Here is a 22,483-nt window from a genome sequence, read left to right on the forward strand (position 1 = left end):
ATATTGGGCCGATGTGCAAGCAAACCCCCAAGCTTAGAGTGCACCAAGGCCTCTACTCCGGCCTTTCCCCAGCTGGACGGACCAGACCCACCTCCCCAAAAGGCCATTTGGCTGTGGATGATGGGAGCTGCAGCCCGCTTGGGGAAAGCAGCCAAGGGCCGCCCCGGCAAGCGAGGCAGGGCCACGCAACTCTCCTCCGAGTAAACCGGTTGCAGCCCCGCCACGCCTCCCCGTCGCAACCAGCCGTGCGCCCAGGGCGCAAAAGTGGCGCAGGGGCGGAGCGCTCCTCCGCTGCTTCTCCGCCCCGTCTCTCGGCTTCCCCTCCGCGCCGAGTCCGTCATCTGGCTCCTCCCGGACGAGGGACGGGCTCGGGAAGAGGATGGAAGCGGCCCCGGGCGAGCGCTGCCGGCCGCGGCTGCTGTCGGCAGGAGAGGCGGTGGCGGAGGGTGAGCGGAGGGCGCGGCGGTCCCCTTCGCCCCGCGCGTCCGGGGAGGCCGAGCCCGGCTTGGCGAGGGGCAAATCCCGGCGTTTCCCCCCCCCCCGCCAGGCCCTTGAAACGAACCGGGAGTCTGGTCGCTGGAGCGCGGCGCAGCGCCTCTGCCTTCCATCCCCTGGCTGAATCGGGCAAGCGGGGCTCGGGCACCTGCGGGAGGCTTCCTCCCCCTCCCCCCCGTAGATAAAAGAGGGGTCTCCTCCTGCAGGGAACCCTTAAAGAGATGCTTGGATCCCCCCTCCCTCCTCCCCTTATTTATTTATTTGTGTGTGTGTGTGTGTGTGTGTGTGTGTGTGTGTGTGTGTGTGTGTTTGGCTTCGAGTCAGTGGCAACTGCCTGGATAAATGTCCGCAGTTTTCTTGGCAAGATTTTGGCTGGGCTTTGTTTGCCCTCGCCTGCTTCTTCCCAAGGCTGAGAGAAGGGAACGGACTGGCCCAAAGTCCCCTGGCTGAATTTGTGCCTAAGGTCCCGGGTCTCCCAGTTGGTAGCCTGGAGCTTTAAGCCACTAAACCCTCCCTCCCTTCACCTAAGGTGGGACTAGAACTCAGGGTCTCCCAGTTCGTAGCCTGGAGCTTTAAGCCACTAAACCCTCCCTCCCTTCACCTAAGGTGGGACTAGAACTCAGGGTCTCCCAGTTTGTAGCCTGGAGCTTTACGCCACTAAAAACTCTCCCTCCCTTCGCCTAAGGTGGAACTAGAACTCAGGATCTCCCAGTTTGTAGCCTGGCGCTTTAAGTTACTAAACCCTTCCTTCCTTCCTTCCTTCCTTCCTTCCTTCCTTCCTTCCTTCCTTCCTTCCTTCCTTCCTTCCTTTCTTCCTCCCTCCCTCCCTTCCTTCCTTCCTTCCTCCCTCCCTCCCTTCACCTAAGGTGGAACTAGAACTCCTGGTCTCCCAGTTTGTAGCCTGGAGCTTTAAGCCACTAAACTCTTTCTTCCTTCCTTCCTTCCTTCCTTCCTTCCTTCCTTCCTTCCTTCCTTCCTTCCTTCCTTCCTTCCTTCCTTCCTTCCTTCCTTCCTTCCTTCCTTCTTTCCTTCCTCCCTCCCTCCCTCCTAGTCTCCCAGTTTGTAGTCTGGTGCTTTGAGCCACTAAACCCACTCCCTCCCTCCCTTCCTTCTTATCCTCTTCCCAGGAGACCCCCTCCTCGTGGCTGAGCTGAAGCCCGGACAATCCCAACAGTATGACTGGAAATCCAGCTGCGAGACCTGGGGTGTGGCCTTCTCCGCCGACGGGACCTGGTTTGCCTGGTCACAGGGCCACGGTGTGGTCAGGCTGCTCCCTTGGCCTTTACAGGGGACTGAGCAGTGAGTATTCACACGGGGTGTGTGTGTGTGTTTGTGTGTGTGTGTGCGTGCTGCTGCCCTCTTCCAAGGCTGCTTTGGACTGCCAAGTGCTTTGGACTCCTGATATTCAGAATAACAGAGTTGGAAGGGACCTTGGAGGTCTTCTAGTCCAACCCCCTGCTCAGGAAGGAAATCTTACACCATTTCAGACCAATGGCTGTCCAGCAAGAGATCATTTCTCCCTTAGTGATCTGTTTTGATCTTTTTTGTTCTGCTCCACCGCAGTAACAGCAAAGCTTTGGAATGCAAGAACCAGGGTGGAAAAACCAAGCCGAAAGGTTACGGTGGGCTCAAGGAGAAGACATTGGAATGTGGACAGATCGTCTGGGGTCTGGCTTTCAGTTCCTGGCTGCCCTCCCCACCATACAAGTATCGCCACCGGAAGGAAAGTTCTCCTTGCTTGATCCTGGCCACGGGATTGAACGACGGGCAGATTAAAGTCTGGGAAGTGGAAACAGGTAAATGGGCTTCATTTCCTGAAACAGAAGGCAATCTTTGCAAATTTGCTTACATGTGTGAAGCTTCCTTTATCCTGCCTTGCTACAGTTAATCCTCAACTTACAAGGGAGAGACACAGAGAGAAACAGAGAGAGAGACAGATAGCATACTGTATATATACATAAATACAGATAATGGATGGATGTTAGATGTTAACGATATAGATAGATAGATAGATAGATAGATAGATAGATAGATAGATAGATAGATAGACAGACAGATTAGACCAGTGGTTCTCAACCTTTCTAATGCCGCGACCCCATAATACAGTTCCCCGTGTTGTGGTGACCCCCAACCACTTATACATCACCGGGTGCCAGGGGCATGGCCAAAGAAAAGGGGGAACAAATGGCGGACAGCCTTGTTTGGCAACCCCCATGAAATGGTCGTTCGACCCCAAATGGGGTCCCGACCCACAGGTTGAGAACCACTGCATTAGATGATTGATAGATATACATAGAGCTATAGCTAGTTAGGCAGGTAGGTAGATAGGATAGAAAGAGATGATATAGAGATAGACAATAGATGATAGAGATTGATCTATAGATAGATAGATAGATAGATAGATAGATAGATAGATAGATAGATAGATGAATGAATGAAAGATAGATGGATAGATAGATAAGATGACTGATAGATAAGATGATGGATGGATGGATGGATGGATGGGCAGGCAGGCTGGCAGGCAAGCAAAGAGACATATCCAACCAGCAAGAATTGAAATAGATAAAAATGACAACATTTTCCTGTTTTTCTTTCCTGAACCATGAAAAAACGTTTCTTTCTATTTCAAACACTTAGCTATCCCCATTGGGCTTAGTAAACAGCTTGACTGGTGAGCTGAATTTAGATTTATAAGCTTAACAGAGAATTTCCAGACCCCTTGCGGAAACCCACCTCTCTCGTTTGCCGAGGCAATCCGAGGGAAAAATTATGGATGCTTCTCGTGTCATTTAAGACGCCTGCAAACCCGAAACTGCTTGCTCCTCACACCCATTTCATTTTCCTTTTGCCTGCTCCCCCCTCCTTCTTGGTAGGGAACCTGCTTTTTAATCTCGTGGGGCACCAAGACGTGGTGAGGGATCTGAGCTTTGCGCCCGGCCACCGCTCGTCCATTCTCGTTTCTGCATCCCGCGACAAGACGCTTCGAATCTGGGACCTGGGTCAAAATGGTAAGCGTGAGCTGCGGAAGTCCCTGGTCAGTCAGACAACTTTCCCTTGTGGCTTTAAAAGTGGTGCTCCAGCATTGTAAGAAGCCAAGTCTGGTCTCAGCCAGCCAGGCGCTATCCTGGAGGACTTGGGGACCGGTTTTTCTCTGAAGCCAACGAACTTTGCAACAACAGGAGTCCCGCAGAACAAGATCCTTGCAAAAGAACGTCAAACTTTGAGCCAAAACCCATCCCTGCAGGGATCGGCTTCCAAAGATTTATTGTCTGTGGTTTACTGTAATAGATCCTTTTCTTTAAAGAAATCATTACTTTTGTCTTTTGAGAAAGCTTTATACCGTTTCCAGATTGGTTACCACCGAAATGAGATGGGAAAAAGATTTTGCTCCCGGTTTTCAGGGGCAGAGACGCTAAACCTTAGGGTCCACCCAAGGTTTAACCATAGTCTCGCTCATGAGTCAGAGAGCAAGGGGTTGGACTAGATGATCTCCAAGGTCCCGCCCAACTCTATTGCTGTTAACTGTAAAGGGAGGGACCCACCAGAGAGATAAGGGGATTTCCTTGTATATTTTACCAGGAAACGTAGATAGATCAAAAAGTCAGTGTGCTCCCAAGAATACTGATGTGCTATGAATCCATTGACGATGTCCATTTTGCTCTCCAAATTCATGGAGACCTAACCCTAATCCTACATGGATTTGCCCCCCCCACCACCTCCAATGGGATTTTTCTATATATTTTACCCTGAAACATACCGTAGAAGGCCCTGCTTGTTGGCCCTGCTAGCTGGGCATTGTTAGGAGAGGGACCCCCTGGCATTGAAATTTCCTATCGAGTTCTCTAATCCTTTCCCATCCGTCTTTTCTATTTTTTTTTCCTAGTGAAACAATTGAAAGTGCTTTCTGGACATTCGCAGTGGGTTTACAGTTGCTCCATTTCTCCTGATGGTCAAATGCTCTGCTCCGTGGCTGGAGAGAAATCGGTGAGTTTAAGCCTACACGGAAAGGGTGGTGTTGTTTGACAGTGAGAAATGAGATTGGTACTACAGATCTTTGGTAATAATAATAATAATAATAATAATAATAGACTGATTGGCATTGACAAATTTGCCATGAGTCAATTGCAAAAGGCGGTCTTACTAGGAACTGCTTCCATCCTGCGACGTTATCTGTAATACCATCAAACATCCACATCTGCCTATCCCAGGTCCTGAGTAAGGACTCGATAGGTAGACAAAAATGCCAAATCCAGTCTGGCTGACTGTGCGATGATCCTCAATAATAATAATTGACTGAGGTTCATGTTTAATGAATAAAAGATAATAATAATAATAATGAGAAAGAAGAAGAAGAAGAAGAGGAGGAGGAGGAGGAGGAGGAGGAGGAGGAGGAGGAAGAAGTCTGAACAATCTGGCTGACTGCGATGATCCATAATAATAAAGTTGGAAGGGACCTTAAAGGTCATCTAGTCCAACCCCCCGCTTAGACAGGAAACCCTTTAGCATTTCAGACAAATTCCTATCCAGTCTCTTCTTGAAAACTTCCAGTGTTGGAGTATGCACCACTTCTGGAGGCAGGTTGTTCCACTGGCTAATTGTTCTCTCTGTCAGGAAATTTTTCCTTAGTTCTCTCCTTGTTGTTTCTTGTTCTGCCTTCTGGTGCTTTGGAGACTAGGTTGACCCCCCTCTTACAGAATAATAGAAAAACAGAGTTGGAAGGAACCTTGGAGGTCATCTAGTCCAACCCCCTGCTCAGGCAGGAAACCCTCTACCATTTCAGACAAATGGCTGTCCAATCTCTTCTTTAAAACTTCCAGTGTTGGAGCACTTACCGCTTCTGGAGGCAGGTCGATCCTTATTTCTGTCATTTTTTCACCCTACCAGGCTCTCCTCTGGAGTATGCGTTCCTATCGTCTGCTGCGGAAACTAGAAGGTCACCAAAGTTGCGTTGCGTCTTGTGACTTTTCTCCAGACTCGGCTCTCCTCGCCACGGCCTCTTACGACACCTGTGTGATCCTTTGGGATCCCTGCACGGGGGAGAAGCTAAGATCCCTTTGGTAAGGAAGGTGGATGGAGAGATGCCTCGTGAGGAGGGGGTGCAGACAGGGAGCAGCATGCCCGGAGGAATTAATTGCACCTTAGTGTAAGATTACATTTGCAGAATCTGGCAAGTCTCAAAGTACAGGTCACCCTTGTCTTAACGACCGACCTTGAGCCCAAAAACGGATGTTGCTGACTGAGAAAATGGTTAAGTGAGCTTTGCCCCATTTTACGACTATTTTTTTTGGGTCACATTTGTTAACCGAGTCACTGCAGCTGTTAAGTTAGTAACATGGTTGTTAAGTGAATCTGGATTTCTCCTTGGCTTTGCTTGTCAGGAAGTTGCAAAAGGGGAAATCCCGTGATACCCCACCCCCCACCCCCGGGACATTGCCACTGTCATAAATGTGAGTCAGTTGTCAAGCATCGGAATATAAATCTCCTGATCGTGGGGATGCTGCAACGGTCGTAAGTCTGAAAAATGGTCCTAAGTTCCTTTTTTCAGTGCCGCTGTAACTTCAAACAGTCACTAAACGAACTAACTAAATGGACTAACTGTACAGTTCTCTCCTGTCCCCTTTACATCACAATAAACTAGGGAGGGTCTCTACTAAGTTGTTTGCCGTGCCCGTATTCCCGCTGCAGGCTAGGCTGCCTCTTATCTGTTGTCCCAAAGGTGCTTTTTCAAGAAGCAACTGGATGCCCTTGCTTTTCTTTGAAGACCTTTCACTTCTCCTCCAAGAAGCTTCTTCAGCTCTGATTAGATGTTGGGGAAATGGAAGGATTTATACTCCTTGCAGACAGCTGGTCATTTGCATCCTTTTAGAGAGTCGCTGAGGCCACCGGGAGGTTTTCAGTGTCTTTAGGGTCACCAACAGCCTGACTTCAACAGGGAAGAGACCCAAGGCAGAAAACATCCTGCAGCCAAGAAGGCTCCCCACCCAGTTGCACCCCTCAGGTGACCCTGAGGATACAGGTAAACCTCCAGGTGGCCTTCACGACTCTCTAAAAGGATGCAAATGACCAGCAGTCTGCAAGGAGTATAAATCCTTCCCTTCCCCACCCTCCAGTCGGAGTGGAAGAAGCTTCTTGGGTGAGAAGCGAAAGGTCTCCAAGGAAAAACTAGGAAGTCCGGTTGCCTTTGGGAACTGAAGAAGCTTCTTGGATGAGATGGGAAATGTCTTCAAAGAAAAACAAGGAAATGCACTTTTGGGACAACCATGACCTGGTTGATGGAGGATCTCCACAGACTCTTATCTGTTAGTTCCACTGCTATAGCTCTTCCCTGTCTCTTTCGTGGTCATTCCCAGACCACAACAGGGCAGCTGGGAGGACTCAAAGTTACAAACAGCTGGGAGATGGAGAACTGTTGCTCTCCTGCCAAAAGGCACGATGGGCATCTGTTTAGATAGCTTTAGCAAGGGGCTGAGCTGGGCGTCTTCACAGGGTTGTTTTTTTTTATCAGTAGCTGATCGTCACCAAGTCGGCTAGTAGGAAGATTCCAACCTGTTTTTCCTTCTTCTCAGGCACCATCCGTTGCAACCTGTAGTGGACCAGAGTGGGAACTTCCACACCAGCTCTCTGAGGTCTGTGTGCTTCTCACCTGAGGGCCTCTACCTTGCCACAGTGGCAGACGATAGGTAAGAGACTCCAAAGTGCAACAGAAAGGTTTACATTGTTATGGGTCCCATCCCAGATATTGTGTCTATAATAGGGGGGATACAGGAAGTACAGGTGGCGATGTAATTTTGAACAAGGATGAAAGCAGTGGGGTCCAAAACCAAGAAGGTTCTCTTGGAGATCCCAATTCAACTGCCGTCAAGCATTGGCCAACATTTGGGTCAGCTGATGTTCTCCAAATGGTTTGGCCTACAGGTCCCATTTTTTATTCGGTAGTATGCCAGAAAAGATTGATAAACGAAGTATCTATCTATATCTATCTATCTATCTATCTATCTATCTATCTATCTATCTATCTATCTATCTATCTATCTATCTATCTCTGATTTTACATGCGATAACAGCGGCAAGAATCATATTTGCACAATATTGGAAAAAGGAAGAATTACCACCAGAGGAAGAAATAATTAAAAAAAAAATTAGATTGTGCAGAAATGGACAGACTTACTATGAGGTCGAAAGAAAAAGAAGAAACAGAATACTATCAGATTTGGGACTTGTTTTATCAATGGTTGGAGACAAAAAATAAAGGATTGGGAATTAAATTTGTGTTAGTGAATGATAAACTCAGATAACATGTTGTTGAATAAGTACTATAGAACTGTATGGAAAAAAAATCATAAACATTTTACAAAAAAATAATAAACTGCTGTCAAGCCTTCTGGAAGTTCTTTGGCCAACATTTGGGTCAGCTGATGTTCTCCAGATGGTTTGGCTTACAGGTCCCATTAGGCCACACACTGCTAGGAAGGATGGGACCTGGGGATCCAAAACATATGGAGGCTTAAGAAGACTGGATTTATTGAGTTAGGTTCTTGGGCTCAATTTTGGAACACAAGAACGTTTTTTTTTTATCTCCTTCAGGCTCCTCCGGATCTGGGCACTAGAGCTTGAGAGTCCTGTGGCCTTTGCTCCTGTGAAGAATGGCCTCTGCTGCACTTATTTTCCACATGGTGGGATCATCGCAACGGGGTAGGTTTTGGGTGAGAATCGTAGGTTTTGGGAAGGAGATCTAAGACTCTTGGAAGAAAAGCTGCATGGAGTATGCAGGGATGTTCATGAACCATCCACCTGCCAGGAGCTGCTTGAACCAATTGTGTCTTGGAGTTGTCTTGAGTGTAGAGTTAGCCTGCATGATCCTGGGAAGAGTCCCAAAGATGCTTTTTCATGAGGCAACTGGACTTGCTTGCCCAGTCCTCTCTATAAATTCCGTTCCCTTCTAGCATTGATGATGTTACTTAGTTGGGCAAAGAAACATCTGCAAGAAAACCATCTAGCTCAGAGAGCACCAAGGACCCCACAGTTCAACCCTGAGCCACAAAGAGCCTCTTTTACGGATATCCTGGACTTGCTGACCCTTGTTCCAACCTTAATCAAGTCCATTTCAGCTTAAATTTGTTGGAGACTTTGCTTTGTGCTGCCCCTGCTGCGTCGACTAAGAATGAACTGTTTTCTGCCTCTTCCTGTTGCAGGACAAGAGATGGTCACGCCCAATTTTGGACAGCTCCACAAGCTCTCTCTTCTCTGAAGCACTTATGTCGGAAAGTCCTTCGCGGCTGTTTCACGAGCTACCAAGTTCAGGCGCTGAGCATTCCCAAGAAGATGAAGGAGTTCCTCACCTACAGGACTTTATGATGTTGGCTCAACGGGGACGCTGCTCTGCTCCGTCTGTTTCTCGCACAGCCTGGTGTTGCGCGCACGCAAGACAAAAAACTCTTACTCTTTGGGAGGTGAAGCGATGAAGCCATGTAGCTGAGAAAAGGACAAAGGATGCTGCTGGCAAACCCTTTTTTCTGCACTAGCCGCGTGGAAGAAATTATAATTCATAGAGCTTTGGGGCATACTAAAGTTGGCCAGTTACTTTCCCAGACTTAGATTTACTGGGATGCGGGCTTGACACCCACAGCTTCCTCTCGGACGTTTAAAAAATAATTAAAAAAAAAAGCACCTCAGGACACAGAAGGAAACAATGAGTGTCATTATTTAGTCAGCCAGCGGCCACTTTTGGGGGTTATTCCGGAGTGCTTTTGGTTCCTGATTGTCCATCATCTAGGAAAAACCAGGTCTGGGTCTTCTCCATTAATGCAAAGGTGGAATTGGAAATTTTTCCCGCATCAATATGCTGCTGGATAAAGCTTTGAAGCTCATGTTGTGGAAATCAAAAAGCTCTGCTTTTTTGGCTGGCTTGAACAGAGAAACACTTTGTCAATAACTAAGCAAGAGGTACATTTTAGGATTAATGATTTCAGAGCAGTTTGGGGTCCCCCCCCACCGGGCAGATCAGAGAGCAATGATTGATAAGCAATGGGAGATTTCTTGTGTTAGGAACAGAAACACAGAAGTGTGGGTGATGTTTCGGAGGACCCAGGAATTCCCTAGCTGGAGGAAATGTGCGAATGGCATCGTTAAAAGAGTTTTAATAAGTGGCCAGCTTGTGAAATTGCAGACAGGATGCGAAGAATTTTAGGGCAGAGGGAAGTCAAAAAGAGGCGCTTTTTCCCCCCCTGCCCAGCTGGTGTAAATTATCCTGTGGATGGAGCCTGATCGAGATCTGAATCCTCTATCAGATGGTGGGAGAGAGGACCCATATCTTGCCTGGAGGCAGAGTTTAGGAATGTCCTTACAATGAGAGCTGTCAGCCAGTGGAATAGCCCAACTCCTAATCACTTGATGTCTTTAAACAGAATTCAGCAGAAGTTGGACTAAATGAGGTCTGAGGTCTCTTACAACTCTACAATTGTACGTAAATACTTTCATCTAAGTGAATTTATTTTAAACGAGATTGGTGGGGGATCGGGGTGCAGCTTAATCGAATGAGGTGCTAGTGTGAATCTATTGAGACGCTGTGAACCAATGATGCGATTCTGGAGACATAATAAAAGAGAACAGTCCTTCTGTGGCAACTTGAAGAACATTTCTCGTTTATCTAGACCAGCATTGATTCTGTCCAGATTGGTTAGAGAGGATTAAGTTCTTCTGAAAGATCCGGAGAACATATCCAGGATATGTAGGATATCCAGACCCACAGGAATGGTTCAGATGAGTTGTTAAGGAGAACCATTAGGTACCCAGGTTGTAGATCAAGCAGCGGGAAGAGTAGCTTGGTCAAGCCTCGGCTGCAATCAGATCTCTGGTCACTTGGAAGGCAGCTACAAGAGACCCCAGTTGGATCTTCTCATTTGTCCCCGCAGCCAGGCGGTGTCTGAAAGACAACGGAACAGGAGATGATCCATCTTAAGCAGGACGTTTAGCCTGTAAAAAGAAATATCCTACAGTGTTAAAGAATCTTCAAGTTGGCGTGAAAATGCGTGAAGGCGAATCACACAGCAAACTTTGATCCTGTACAATTTCGTGATGCTGGTGCTCTGCGCTTCCTGGATAAGGAAAATTCAGCTTTGTGTCGGGAAGCAAGCTTCTAGTTCTCACAGTGCAGGCTGAACGAACCTTGGCAACTGTAAGGTTCGTGGACTTCAACTCCCAGAATTCCCTAGCCTCAATCACAGTGCATAGAGAAACCTTATACTGAATCCAAGGCTTCCCTAGTTCTCTTTCATTTTCCCAAATTGTGCAAGCCACTCCATAGGTAAAATTACAGGTGTATTTTTTTTTTTACTAGAGATTGCAAGTCAATGCACAATAAGATCTTAGCCTCTGTCTACTCTACATTGTCCTAAAGATGTGTGTGTGGGGGAATGCACTAAAGAATACTTACTCCACATCTGCCATCTTGATCAGCAGCTGCATCCGAACAGATGTTGGGAAGTCAACTGTAGGACAACGAGAGAGCACAGACCGCATTTTACAAAAACGATTGCCCTTCATTGTATTTTAAATAGCAACAGCTCTTAGACTTATATACCGTATAGTGCTTTACACAACTCTCTGGGAGGTTGAAAGAGTCAGTATATTTCCCCAACAATCTGGGTCCTCATTTTACTGACACAAACACACACACATGGACACACATACACACACACACACACACACACACACACACACACACACAGATAAAGATATTCAGTTATAATTTCTGCAAGCCGGGATAGTCTATGCATCTGCACCAGAAGAGGTGAGCAAAATGCTGCCATAAAATTTCTGTCTCCTCCAACCTTCCTGGAGTTAAAACTTTTGGCAAAATAAATAAATAAAAACTGACACGCCAGCTCTCCAAAGTCCTTTTACCTCGATGAACAAACAAATGAATTTCTGTTAGAATGTCTTGCAAAGCCAAGCCTTTTAGCGTCTTCAGTTCCAAGATATCTGAACAAAACGTCAAGGAGAGCCATGACTTTTTTTTAACAGAAAGGTCTAGCAGCGATAAGACCCAACAGAAGCTAAAATGGAACAGAGGAATGGAAAAGAGGAGGAAAAAAAAAAACCCAAAGAAAAAGCTAAAAGTGCAATGAAAGAAAGTAGGAAAAAAAGGGAAAAAGATACCAAGAAAAAAATATTAAGTGGCTTCTGATATACTTCCCAGCGGTTATAGAACATAGAATTGTAAGGCTGGAAGGGATCTAAGAGATCTTCTAGTCTAGCCCTCTGCTCAAGGCAGGAGACCACATACCATCCTAGAGAAAATGGTTGCTCAGTCTGTAAATACAAATATATTTGACCTCTCTTTCTAAATAACATCCTTTTGCTCTTCTTTCTAAAATCCTATCCCATCCCATCTCATCCCAGTAAGCCACCTGCACACTGATTCCTCTTTGAAGGATATTATGTGCATCTACACCAGAAGTGATTAGCAAAATGCTGCCATACAATTTCTGTCTCATCCAGCCTTCCTGGAGTAAATTCTTTGGCAAAATAAAAAAAAAATGACACACCAGCACCCGAAAGTCCTTTTACCTTTATCCTAACCTGTCCCATCCCATCCCATTAAGCCACCTGCACATTGATTCCCACTTGAAGGATACTGCGATAGGCAGAAGAGAAATCCAGATTCAGCATCCAGTCCAGGATGTTGGCGATATCCGATTTGAGAGGCTGCCCCGTGCAGGTGTAAACCGTCTCTTCAGTCACTTTCCCAAAAGCCATGTAGGTGCTCTGCGAGGAGGAAGGAAGAGATGAGAAACCAGAGCTTTGCTTGCTCAAGGAGGGCCGTTTACCTAGCGAAATCCAGTTGCTGGTTTAAGAAGGTCAGAAGGATAGATAGATAGATAGATAGATAGATAGATAGATAGATAGATAGATAGACAGACAGACAGACATAGATGATAGACATGATAGATATAGATATGGATAATAGGTAGATAGATATGGATTATAGATAGACAGACATGGATTATAGGTAGACAGACATGATATAGATATGGATAATAGGTAGATAGGTAGGTAGACAGATGATAGACAGAGATGATTGGTAGATGAATGGATAGGTAGGTAGGTAGATAGACATATGGATGATAGATAGATGATAAATATGGATAATAGGTAGATAGACATATATAGATAATAGGTAGATAAATGATAGATATAGATATGGATAAATTATAGATAGATAGATATAGAGATAGATAGCATCATCTAACTCTAAAAGTAAAACTTAAGGAGAAAATGGTTGCATCTCTAACTGTTGTCAAAGCAAAAGCATCTGACGTTAGCAGCGTTGACATCAGTCGCAGGTGAGAAAGAGGAAGCCGTACCTGTATGGACGCCATACCTGCAAGATGTTCAGAGATCGGCGCATATCGCCGTTGGACAGCGTCACCAAGGCTTTCATTCCATCAGGACTCACATCAACACTGAAAGAGCAGAGAGGAATTCTATAGGTCGCCAAGAGTCCTGCTTTTTCCCGCAAACCCCCCCCCCCAGTGAATCTACACAATAGGTCACACAACCATGAAAACCTGACTCTTTCCATTCTGCAACTCTTCCCCAGGATTCTGGCAATTTTAACGTTTGATGAGCATCATGCCCATCTGCTATCTTTGGACTGGGGGGGGGGGTTCATGTTTTTCTGGCTTTAGGATCCCATAGAACTTCAAACGACTGCCCAGGACTAAAGCAGGACAATCACCTACAGAATAACACAGTTGGAAGGGATCTTGGGAGATCTCAAGCAGGAGACCTATATCATCCTGACAAATGGTTGTCTAGTCTCTTCTTGAAAACCTCCAGTGATGGAACACCCACAACTTCTGGAGGCAAGTCAATCCACTATTTAATTGTTCTCACAGTCAGGAAATTTCTCCTTACTTCTAGTTTGGATGTCTCCTTGATAAGCTTCCATCCATCGTCTTGTCCTGCCCTCAGGTGCTTTAGAGAATAGGTTGACCCCCACTTCTCTGTGACTTCCCCTCAAATATTGGAAAACTGCTATCATGTCACCCCCTAGTCCTTCTCTTAATTGTTCTCACTGCCAGGAAATTCCTCCTTTGTTCTAGGTTGCTTCTCTCTTGATTCATTTCCATCCATTGCTTCTTGTCCTGCCTTCAGGTCCTTTGGAGAATAGGTTGACCCCTTCTTCTCTGTGGCAGCCCCTCAGATATTGGAAGATTGTTATCATGTCACCCCCTAGTCCAGTGTTTCTCAACCTTGACAATTTTAAGGCATGTGGACTTCAATTCCCAGAATTCCACAGCCAGCATTGCTGGCTGTGGAATTCTGGGAGTTGAAGTCCACATGCCTTAAAATTGTCAAGGTTGAGAAACACTGCCCTAGTCCTTCTAATCAGAGCAGGCTAACTGGTATTCCCAACCATGAGTTGACGGAGCAGATGCAACACTTTGCAGAGAAATCTTGGTTAGGATGCCAGAAAATTGGAACAGCCGGATCTCTTGACTCCTGCTGTCACTCCCCGAGACTTTTTACTCACTTCTCCTTCTCAATAACATGCTTCAACCGAGGAATCATGAGTTGTGGCGTCAAAGGGCCAAACCGGAACCTGGTGCATCTGGATTGTAGAGCTGGGATTATTTTGGAAAGGTAGTTGCAGATCAAGCAAAATCGGGTATTCTCGGTGAATTTCTCAATCACTGAGAAAGATATAAAAATCAAACATTTATATGGCACGCCTTTGGAGGCCGCCTTATCCAAAACCAATTTTTTTTCAATTTAGACAGTTTTATTAGTTTATGTTATAACAAACAAAAAAAACACACACACAAAAACAAATAGTAGGAAAAATAAGGAAGGGAAAATAAAAATCATTTTTCAATAGCCTCCACAACAGACGACTGGCTGGCTACAAACATTGATGGGAGTTAGCAGAGATGGCTAAGTTGGCCACTTTGATTAAAGAAAACACAATTAATTTTGCTTCCACTCGGAAACCTCTTCTGGACTTGCTGCTTGTGGGAGGCAAAAATGAAACTTCGATTTTAGGTTTTGCCGATTAGATAGGTTTGGTGTTATAGAAACGGCTAGTATATACTATTACATAAAAGTAAAACGCTTCATGTTATTATCTTGTTCTACTGCACCAAAATGAGTTGGAAGTCAACGCTCCCCTCCCCATCTTTTCCCCCCTCTACCCTACACTTTATACTCTCATCCCCTTTTTCCTATTCTATTTTATCTTCATCTTTTTTTTGTACATTTGTCTTTTGTGCTTTGTTAAAATTAATAGAATTTTGAACTAAAAAGAAAATCATTTTTTCAATGCCCCGTAGAAACAGAGAAAAACTAAATTCATGGCTATAATTAAGACAGACGATCAGCAACCCTGTTGGGACAGCAGATCAAGATGTCTGCCACTGAAGCGCAACCGGAATAGTGTCTGGGTGCTGCTGATCTTCCCAGCATCCCTTTCTGGACGGGGCATCAACTCACCACGCCTGAGGGCATTCTGAGCATCCTGCGTCATGGCGTCGGCTTCATCCAGAATCACCAGCTTAAAACCTTTCCTAATACAACAGAGAAACAAGAACTGGGAACTCTAAAAGGCAGTGGACGTCAGTATATCCATTGATTATTGATTAAACCCATCTAGTTGTAGGAGACAATAGACAGACAGACAGACAGACATCTGGCCAGAAAATTCTCTTTTTCCAAGGAATTCAATTTTCAGAAAAGTCTCAGATGTGCTTACTTGAAAATGGTTCTGGTGCTGGCAAAGTTCAGGATAGGCCCTCGGACGATATCAATGCCTCGGTCGTCAGAAGCATTCAGCTAAACAAAGGAACATACGATAAGAGCCGTGGTGGCGTAGTGGTTAGAAGGCAGTATTGCAGGCTAACTCTGCCGACTGCCAGCAGTTCGATCCTGACCGGATCAAGGTTGACTCAGCCTTCCATCCTTCCGAGGTTGGTAAAATGAGGACCCAGATGGTTGGGGACAATGTGCTGATTCTGTAAAACCGCTTAGAGAGGGCTGTGAAACACTGTGAAGCGGCATGTAAGTCTAAGTGCTGTTGCTTTTGCAGGAATTTGCTGCCTGCACTCACTGGAAAAGCAATCAAAGCCTAGTTAAGACCACAGAAGCGGTTACCTCTAAAACCATTGAGCCAAATTCTTTCGCTTTGTAAAGCTGTTTAGCGCAGGCGAGAATCGTAGAGGTCTTGCCGGTCCCTGGAGGTCCATAAAGTAGGAGATGAGGCAACCGGTCCTCACTGATAAACTTCTGTACTGGTTGAAGAGAGAGCAGAGATGGCGTTGTATGACTGCCCCAAGCGACAAGCAATAAACCTTTAGCTTGGCTTACAAATCACTTGTCAGAATCCAATTATATTTCATCTTTAATTATCAAATATAGAAACTCCCAATTCTGCCATCTTTGGATTCTGCCATAAGAGGGAGAGAAGGGGGAGAACAAAGGGGCTTTATGGCCCTCACTTCCTTCAGTACACTTCAAAGAGCTGAATGCTGAATGTGTGTTTATTGTAACCTCGAAGCGTTAGCATACCAAAGGAGGGTATTTGCCTTTCATGTAGTTATCTGAAGTCTCCATCCAGACGGAAGAAGAAAGGGGGTGGAATTGTGATACTTGAAACTATCACTGGAAGGGGGGTTGATTGGGTGGGACTACTGGGGAACCCCTTAAAACCTTGAATGGAAGAGCTTGAACCCCAAGTCCTGTCTAGCATGCCTGCAACCATTTTCTCTTAATAAAGGATTCCTGTTGGAAGAATTATTCCAAGAGTTCTGTCTTCTTAAGATGCAAAGTCGGGTGGGTCCTTACATCACTTCTGTTCTACCTGTAAGGTTTTTTTTTTTGTTTTGTATTCCTCCAATTTTAGGGTACCCTCATAGATGCTTGCATTTTAAGAGCATGTGCTGGAGCACTACTTGAAGGCTGTCGACATTGACAGAATCCCCATCGGTCAATTGCAAAAGGCAGTTTTACTTGGAACGGCTGACATCCTGCGATGCAACCTTTTAACACCATCAATATCAAGCAACATGTGCTTATTCCAGGTACTTGAGAGGGGGACAAAAATGCCCAATCCAGTCTAAACATCTGGAGGACTGTGCGACAATCTATAATAATAATAATAATAATAATACTAACATGTGTTTTCCCCTAGGCATATAGCACCTTCCTGCTTTACTATGGGGGTTGTTTTCAAGATGGGCTTCTCTCTTTGATCTCTCTCTTTTTCACCATGCCGCTCAACTATCTATACTGAATTTCTTGCCTTCAACCAACTTGCAGAATTTTCCCAGAGGTCCATTTGAACCAGAGACCAGGATGTAATTACACAACAATACAGATTGCTTTATTGATCGGCCTGGAAGCAGACAGGCTCAAAGGCCGGGGGGGGGGGGGAAGAGTTACATTCTGCCTTTATAGATTTATGCAAATTAGGATCTACATGCGATTGCATAGAGCAGCAGGGTTTTTCATTAGGGATGCACAACAGCAAAGATTTGATCGAATATAGGAGATGATCTATCTGGTGAGGTCTGTGAAAGAATTAGGAAGTAAATAAATATAAGAGGTTATGCGGCAGGACTGGAAAACGTGGAAAAACAACGTTTTGAAAAAACGAAGAAAGCCTATTTTGTAAACGTAGTTTCTTTTTAGGGCGTCACTTTTTCAGAACTGGGGCAATAACAACAACCACAAGCAGAGTCATAAAAGCAACTCAGTGCTAATTTAATTATCATAATTAACAACCCTTTATTATAGAGTCCATACAGGTTGGGAATGATGGCAACGGAAGTCTCCTTTACTGGGAACTCAAAACGGAGAGGGAGATGCACGGCGTTAAAGATCCATTCGGACATTTGCCCAGCCATTGAATACTTACTGGTATTCAAAATATCCTCGTGAGAAATCAGATCCCCGAGGGTCTGAGGCCGGTACTTCTCTACCCTGTCAATCAGAATAAAAATGCAGATTTTCACAACTGGAGAAGCCGTCTTTCCCAACAACTGGGGACTTTTTTTTTTTTTTAATTTCTGTTTGGAAGATCTGAGCTAAGGAAAGAGAAAGGAGTCGTGGAAAAGACTCCAGAGAAAGTGTTGGGAGGTCAAGAAAATGCACAGCTCTGCTTCGCTCTGATGGGTCTACTTACGACCCGAGTTGAGTCCAAAATTCCTGTTGCTAAGCGAGACAGTTATTAAGTGAATTTTAGCCCATTTTACCACCTTTCCTGCCACAGTGATCAAGTGAAAGAGTGCAGAGAAGTTAGCAACATGGCTGTTAAGCGAATCCAGCTTTCCCCCCCCCCCATTTGATTTTGCTTGTCAAAAGAGGATCACGTGACCCCGGGGACACTGCGACCATCATAAATGTGAGTCAATGGCCAAGCGTCTGGATTTTGATCATGTGACCACGGAGATGCTGCCACGGTTTTAAGTGTGAGAAACGGTCAGAAGTCACTTTTTTCAGCGCTGTGGTTCACATGGAACATTAATCTGTGTTAATGCTGGAACATAGGGACCGAAAGTCTCCAGCTTCAAGCCTGCCACTCTGCTGGGAGCCCAGCTCTCCCCCGTGCAACAAGATGGTGGCAGAAATAAAAGGGCATCACCAAAAGCCAAAGAAACAGCAGAGGTGCATTTTCTGGTGTCCTCAAGCACCCTTCCCCACCCATTTGCTGCTGGCTCCGACTTCATGAAGAGAAGGACCAGGGGTGACGTGATAGCAGTCTTCCAATATCTGAGGGGCTTTCACAAAGAAGAGGGGGGGTCAACCTATTTTCCAAAGCATCTGAAGGCAGGACAAGAAGCAACGGATGGAAAACTAACCGAGGAGAGAAGCAACCTGGAATGAAGGAGACATTTCCTGCCATTGAGAAGAATTAGTCAGTGGAACGACTTGCCACCAGAAGCTGTGGATGCTTCATCACTGGTGGTTTCTAAGAAGAGACTGGGCAGCCATTTGTCTGAAATGGGATAGGGTTTCCTGCCTGAGCAGGGGGTTGGACTAGAGGACCTCCAAGGTCCCTTCCAACTGTTATTATTCTATTGTCTTGCATCTCTGTGCAAAATGCCCCTTTACGGGTGGGGGGGGGTAAGGATGATGCACCCTCTAAACAATTCCTGGCGCCCTATTGCAAGCCCCCCACACCCGGCAGCTTTTGCAAGCATAGCATAAAACACCCCAGCCCCAGTCCGGAAGCTAGAGCAACGCTCTGCACATGCTCAGAAGCACATTCTTTGCAGAATGCATGCCAGGACATACCTCTGCGCTAAACCCCGCCCCCTAGAAGGGAATGCAGAAGCCTAGACTAGAGGAACCCAGCCCGTCTCCTAGCAACGGAGCATCTTCTCCCCCGCCCGTTCTTTTCCTTTTTTTTTTTTTTTTCCCTCTCCCTCTACCAAGGTAAGTTCGCGCTCCTCCCGGCCACCGTCGCCGCCGCTGCCTCCGCCGAACGTTCCATTCTCTCTCTCTCCCCGGAAACTCCGCGCAGCCGCAATTTCGCGCTTGGCGCCCTGGCCCGCCCTGCTCTCGCGAGAGGAGGGGCGAGAGCTCCGCGCGGGAGCTCCGCCTCGGCCCGCGTTGCTAAGGCCTCTTCGGATGGTCGCTAAGGGGAGCGGCCTGCACTGAAACCTGACGGACGGAGAGGGCCGCGGCCTCACAAACTAAGCTGCCCTCGCTTCCCAGTCGCTTGTGGCGGGCTGTAACGATTCATACGCCCGACTTTGGAGGCCCTGACGCCCGGCAGCCGCCTCCTGGGTGCCCTGCTATGCAAGCATTGCGTCTTGTTTGGGCTTGAAGGCTGAGCCGAGGGATGGGAGACCACCAGGAGATCCCAGAACAGCCTTCTATTTAAAAAAAAAAAAGATGGCGGGTGCAGTAGAAAGCAACGCCAACCACCTCCATGCCGTTACCGGAAAAACCTGGCCTTGAAGTGAGGAGCCGGTGACTTTTTTTTTCTTCTTCTTCTCCTCCTCAGTTTTTAGCAGCTTTAATAATAACCACAACAAATAAGATGGGAAGAGAAGAAAGTGGAGCCTTCTTGGAAAAAAAAAAAAAAAAGAAGGCAGGGAAAAAAAAAAAAGGAAAACAGTAATGAGCAAGCCCAATAATAAGGCCGTGAGCCATGAAACTGAAAACTCTGTTCTTACAGCACAAAATGAATATTGAATCCAGGGAGAAATATTAATTGGCATTTCCATTACGTGGACAGAAAGCCAGTTTGCGTATGAGCTGACCCAGGTCCTCTGTTGGGGATTTGAAAATAAGGTGGAGCGGAGTTTTTCTTTTGGAATAAAACATGCTTTTCCGTTGCAGAATAAGCCCAGAGTTCTTGGTGAAATCCACATTTTCAGGGTGTAATTTAACCCCACCTTCACAAGCTGAAGTCTGACCTCGTATCCAAACACGGATTAACAAAATAGTGTAACTAACCCAGAAAGTCAGTATCTCCTCCCAAATATTGCCTTTCCAACTTTAAGACGTTTCAACCCAACCCTTACTGGACATGGTCTGTGAAAAAGGTGATTTAAGCACGCTTGAAGATCATGATACCAATTCAGCTTTATTTAAGTGATGTGTCGATTTGTTCAAGCAGAATATTCCAACACTTCCAAGAATTTGTGTACCAGGAGTCAGGCTTAATTTAATTCTCTTGATTCAAAGTTACGGCTCCCCTTTTGATTGTAAATTAAGTCAGGATTTAATTGGAAGCCTTGAAACATTATTTGCAATGATAAAATGCCTGAAGGCAACTTCTAAGTACAGTTAAAATTCCTCCCTCTTATTTGCACGGCCATGTTACAATTTAGTATCAGACAATCCTTACACTAAACAGATCCTGCTTCTTTCCTCTATTTTCACTGTAAATTGTTATTGCAATAATAAACATACTTGAAGGTAACATTTAAGTACTATGTTTAAAATTCTCCTGTTTACATTTGTGTGTGCTACAGCTTAGTGCCCAATGTATCAAAATCCTGGAGCTTTTGTTTTTGTCTATTGACAAAAGCAACATGTTTCTAGTTCCCTTGATTTCAACTCTTGTAATTCCCAGCCTGCAGGTTTACATAATGACTATGGAATAAACCTTCCTGGTACATGGAGGGTCACTTGTGTACTGCACATTCTCCTCAATGGGACCCTAGACTTCTGCCCCAAAGGGCTTTTTATTGCTAAAATCTCTGCTAAGCCTGCAACTGACTGCATTTATACATTATGCTAAACCATGGTTTGTTTAGTACTCGAGGAGCTGTCACAAAATGAGGGGATTGACTTACTCTCTAGGCTGGGTACCAGAGGGCAGGATGAGAAGTAATGGGTGGAAGCTTGTCAAAGAGAGATACAATCTCTAGAAATAAGGAGAAATTTTCTGACAGAGCAATTAATCAATGGAATAGCTTGCCTCCAGATGATGTGGGTGCTCCATCACCGGAGGTGTTAAAAAATAGACTGGACAACCATTTGACTGGGGTAGGCCTCCTGCCTTGGGCAGTGGGTTGGACTAGAAGACCTCCAAGGTCCCTTCCAGCCCTTTGAGTCTATGTTCTAAGTTCTAGTCAGTTAACTGGCTTCACACACCCTTAAATCTGGTGAACGAACCTCAGCAGATAAGTTCACACAACGTACTAACCCCTTATTGTTCAGTAACTAAGCCCTGTCTGACTCTTTGCAACCCCATGGACCCCAGCCCCCTCCCCCTTCTTCCACTGTCTCCTGGAATTTGCCCAAATAAAATGGCACATTAGAGGTTAATAAGATTAATGGCCCCAGCGATTTATTCCCAACCCAAGATGGACTGCATAAAAATCTTCCACTTTCTTCCAGGTGCCAGCCTTTTGGACATTGTCACACGGTGGAGAAACAGAATGGGAAAATCGACCAAGCGAACAAAAGTGAAGAAGTCACCAGTAAAACCCAGACAGCATTTTTTTTTTGCTACAGATACGGTAAGAGAAATTTACATGCAGAACGAAAGCACATGTTACTCAGAACTCGCTCTGGCACAATCTTTGGGGTCTGAATTTATGTCACATTTGAATATGAATCATCTGAAGCAAGATACACACCCGCACACACACACACAAACACTAGAAGTATTGTTATGAGTAAGTGTCACAACATACAGTCAAGTAAAAAGTCCAGGTGTTTTTGTTCTTCGGATTACAGATAAAATACAAGTAGTCCTTGATTACCCAAAATTTCTGTGGCTAAAAGTTTTGCCCCATTTGATGGCCTTTCTTGCCACAGCTGTTAAGGGAATCATTGATGTTGTTAAGTGAGTAACACGGTTGTTAAGTGAATCTTCCTTCCCTGTTGACTTTGTTTGCCAGAAGGTTGCAAAAGGGGATCACGTGATCCCGGGACCATCATAAATGTGAGTCAGTTGCCAAGTATCTGAATTTTGATCACATGACTATGGGGATGTTTCAATGGTTGTTAAGTGTGAAAAACGGTCAGACACTTTTTTTTTCCAGTGTTGTAACTTAGAACAGTCACTAAACAAATGGTTGTAAGTCAAGGACCACCTACGGTCATGGGTTATGACCTCAGGCCGACAGAGAAGTTTATCTGCTTCCCAAATCCAGATGCTCAGGCTTTTCCTTAGAAGAAAGATGCTATAATGCTTTCTCAATTTTCATTCTCCTGCTTTGTATAATCTCTCTCAAAGTTTTTTTTTTCTTTTTTCTTTCTAACCGCATTGACGGGGTGAACAGAATACCATGTTTGACAAGGCACTATATTTGCATTGTGTGACCTCTAATCAGAAAGTTCATACTAACCACAAGCACATTTATTTTATTTTATTTTTTAAAAAAACCAACCTCAAAGCTTAGTGTCTCCTTGAGAATTTCCACAAACACAGCTCAGTCACCTTACCCTCCTACACCGAATTCTGACTAAAGTTTCAGTGTTGGCAAGAAATGTTCCACGGGGAAACGATGACATGCTGGTATCTCTC

At 45.4% G+C, this 22,483-nt stretch overlaps 3 protein-coding genes across 4 annotated transcripts in view; 2 read left to right on the forward strand and 1 right to left on the reverse strand.

Annotated features, from left to right (window-relative positions):
* Window positions 1-316: 316 nt before the first annotated feature.
* On the forward strand, window positions 317-9,608 carry WSB2 (WD repeat and SOCS box containing 2). Its single transcript, XM_039332584.1, has 9 exons — window positions 317-446; window positions 1,623-1,794; window positions 2,059-2,291; window positions 3,369-3,503; window positions 4,379-4,479; window positions 5,380-5,552; window positions 7,062-7,175; window positions 8,080-8,187; window positions 8,688-9,608. The coding sequence occupies exons 1-9, from the start codon at window positions 380-382 to the stop codon at window positions 8,848-8,850; spliced, it is 1,266 nt and encodes a 421-aa protein (XP_039188518.1). The 5' UTR covers window positions 317-379; the 3' UTR covers window positions 8,851-9,608.
* A 508-nt stretch (window positions 9,609-10,116) lies between these two features.
* Window positions 10,117-19,034, reverse strand: RFC5 (replication factor C subunit 5). Of its 2 annotated transcripts, none has more exons than XM_039332586.1 (11): window positions 18,924-19,034; window positions 17,408-17,472; window positions 15,646-15,782; window positions 15,248-15,327; window positions 14,989-15,062; window positions 14,033-14,192; window positions 12,878-12,959; window positions 12,132-12,261; window positions 11,398-11,475; window positions 10,928-10,982; window positions 10,117-10,417 (listed from the first exon to the last, which is right to left on the reverse strand). In XM_039332586.1, the coding sequence occupies exons 1-11, from the start codon at window positions 18,983-18,985 to the stop codon at window positions 10,321-10,323; spliced, it is 1,020 nt and encodes a 339-aa protein (XP_039188520.1). In that variant the 5' UTR covers window positions 18,986-19,034; the 3' UTR covers window positions 10,117-10,320. The 2 variants fall into 2 exon arrangements, with proteins under 2 accessions (XP_039188520.1, XP_039188519.1); XM_039332585.1 differs by having other exon boundaries at window positions 10,117-10,467.
* Window positions 19,035-19,178: 144 nt separating this feature from the next.
* KSR2 (kinase suppressor of ras 2) overlaps window positions 19,179-22,483 on the forward strand; it is a 113,582-nt gene continuing 110,277 nt past the window's right edge. Inside the window, exons 1-2 of the mRNA XM_039332583.1 lie at window positions 19,179-19,456; window positions 21,349-21,470. Of these exons, the coding sequence (XP_039188517.1) occupies window positions 21,390-21,470 (81 nt within the window). The 5' untranslated portion in view covers window positions 19,179-19,456; window positions 21,349-21,389. The remainder of the gene's footprint in view (window positions 19,457-21,348; window positions 21,471-22,483) is intronic.

Source organism: Crotalus tigris, unplaced genomic scaffold (assembly GCF_016545835.1).
Source record: "Crotalus tigris isolate CLP2741 ecotype Arizona unplaced genomic scaffold, ASM1654583v1 scf7180000024461.5605484, whole genome shotgun sequence".
Classification (NCBI taxonomy): Eukaryota; Metazoa; Chordata; class Lepidosauria; order Squamata; family Viperidae; genus Crotalus; species Crotalus tigris.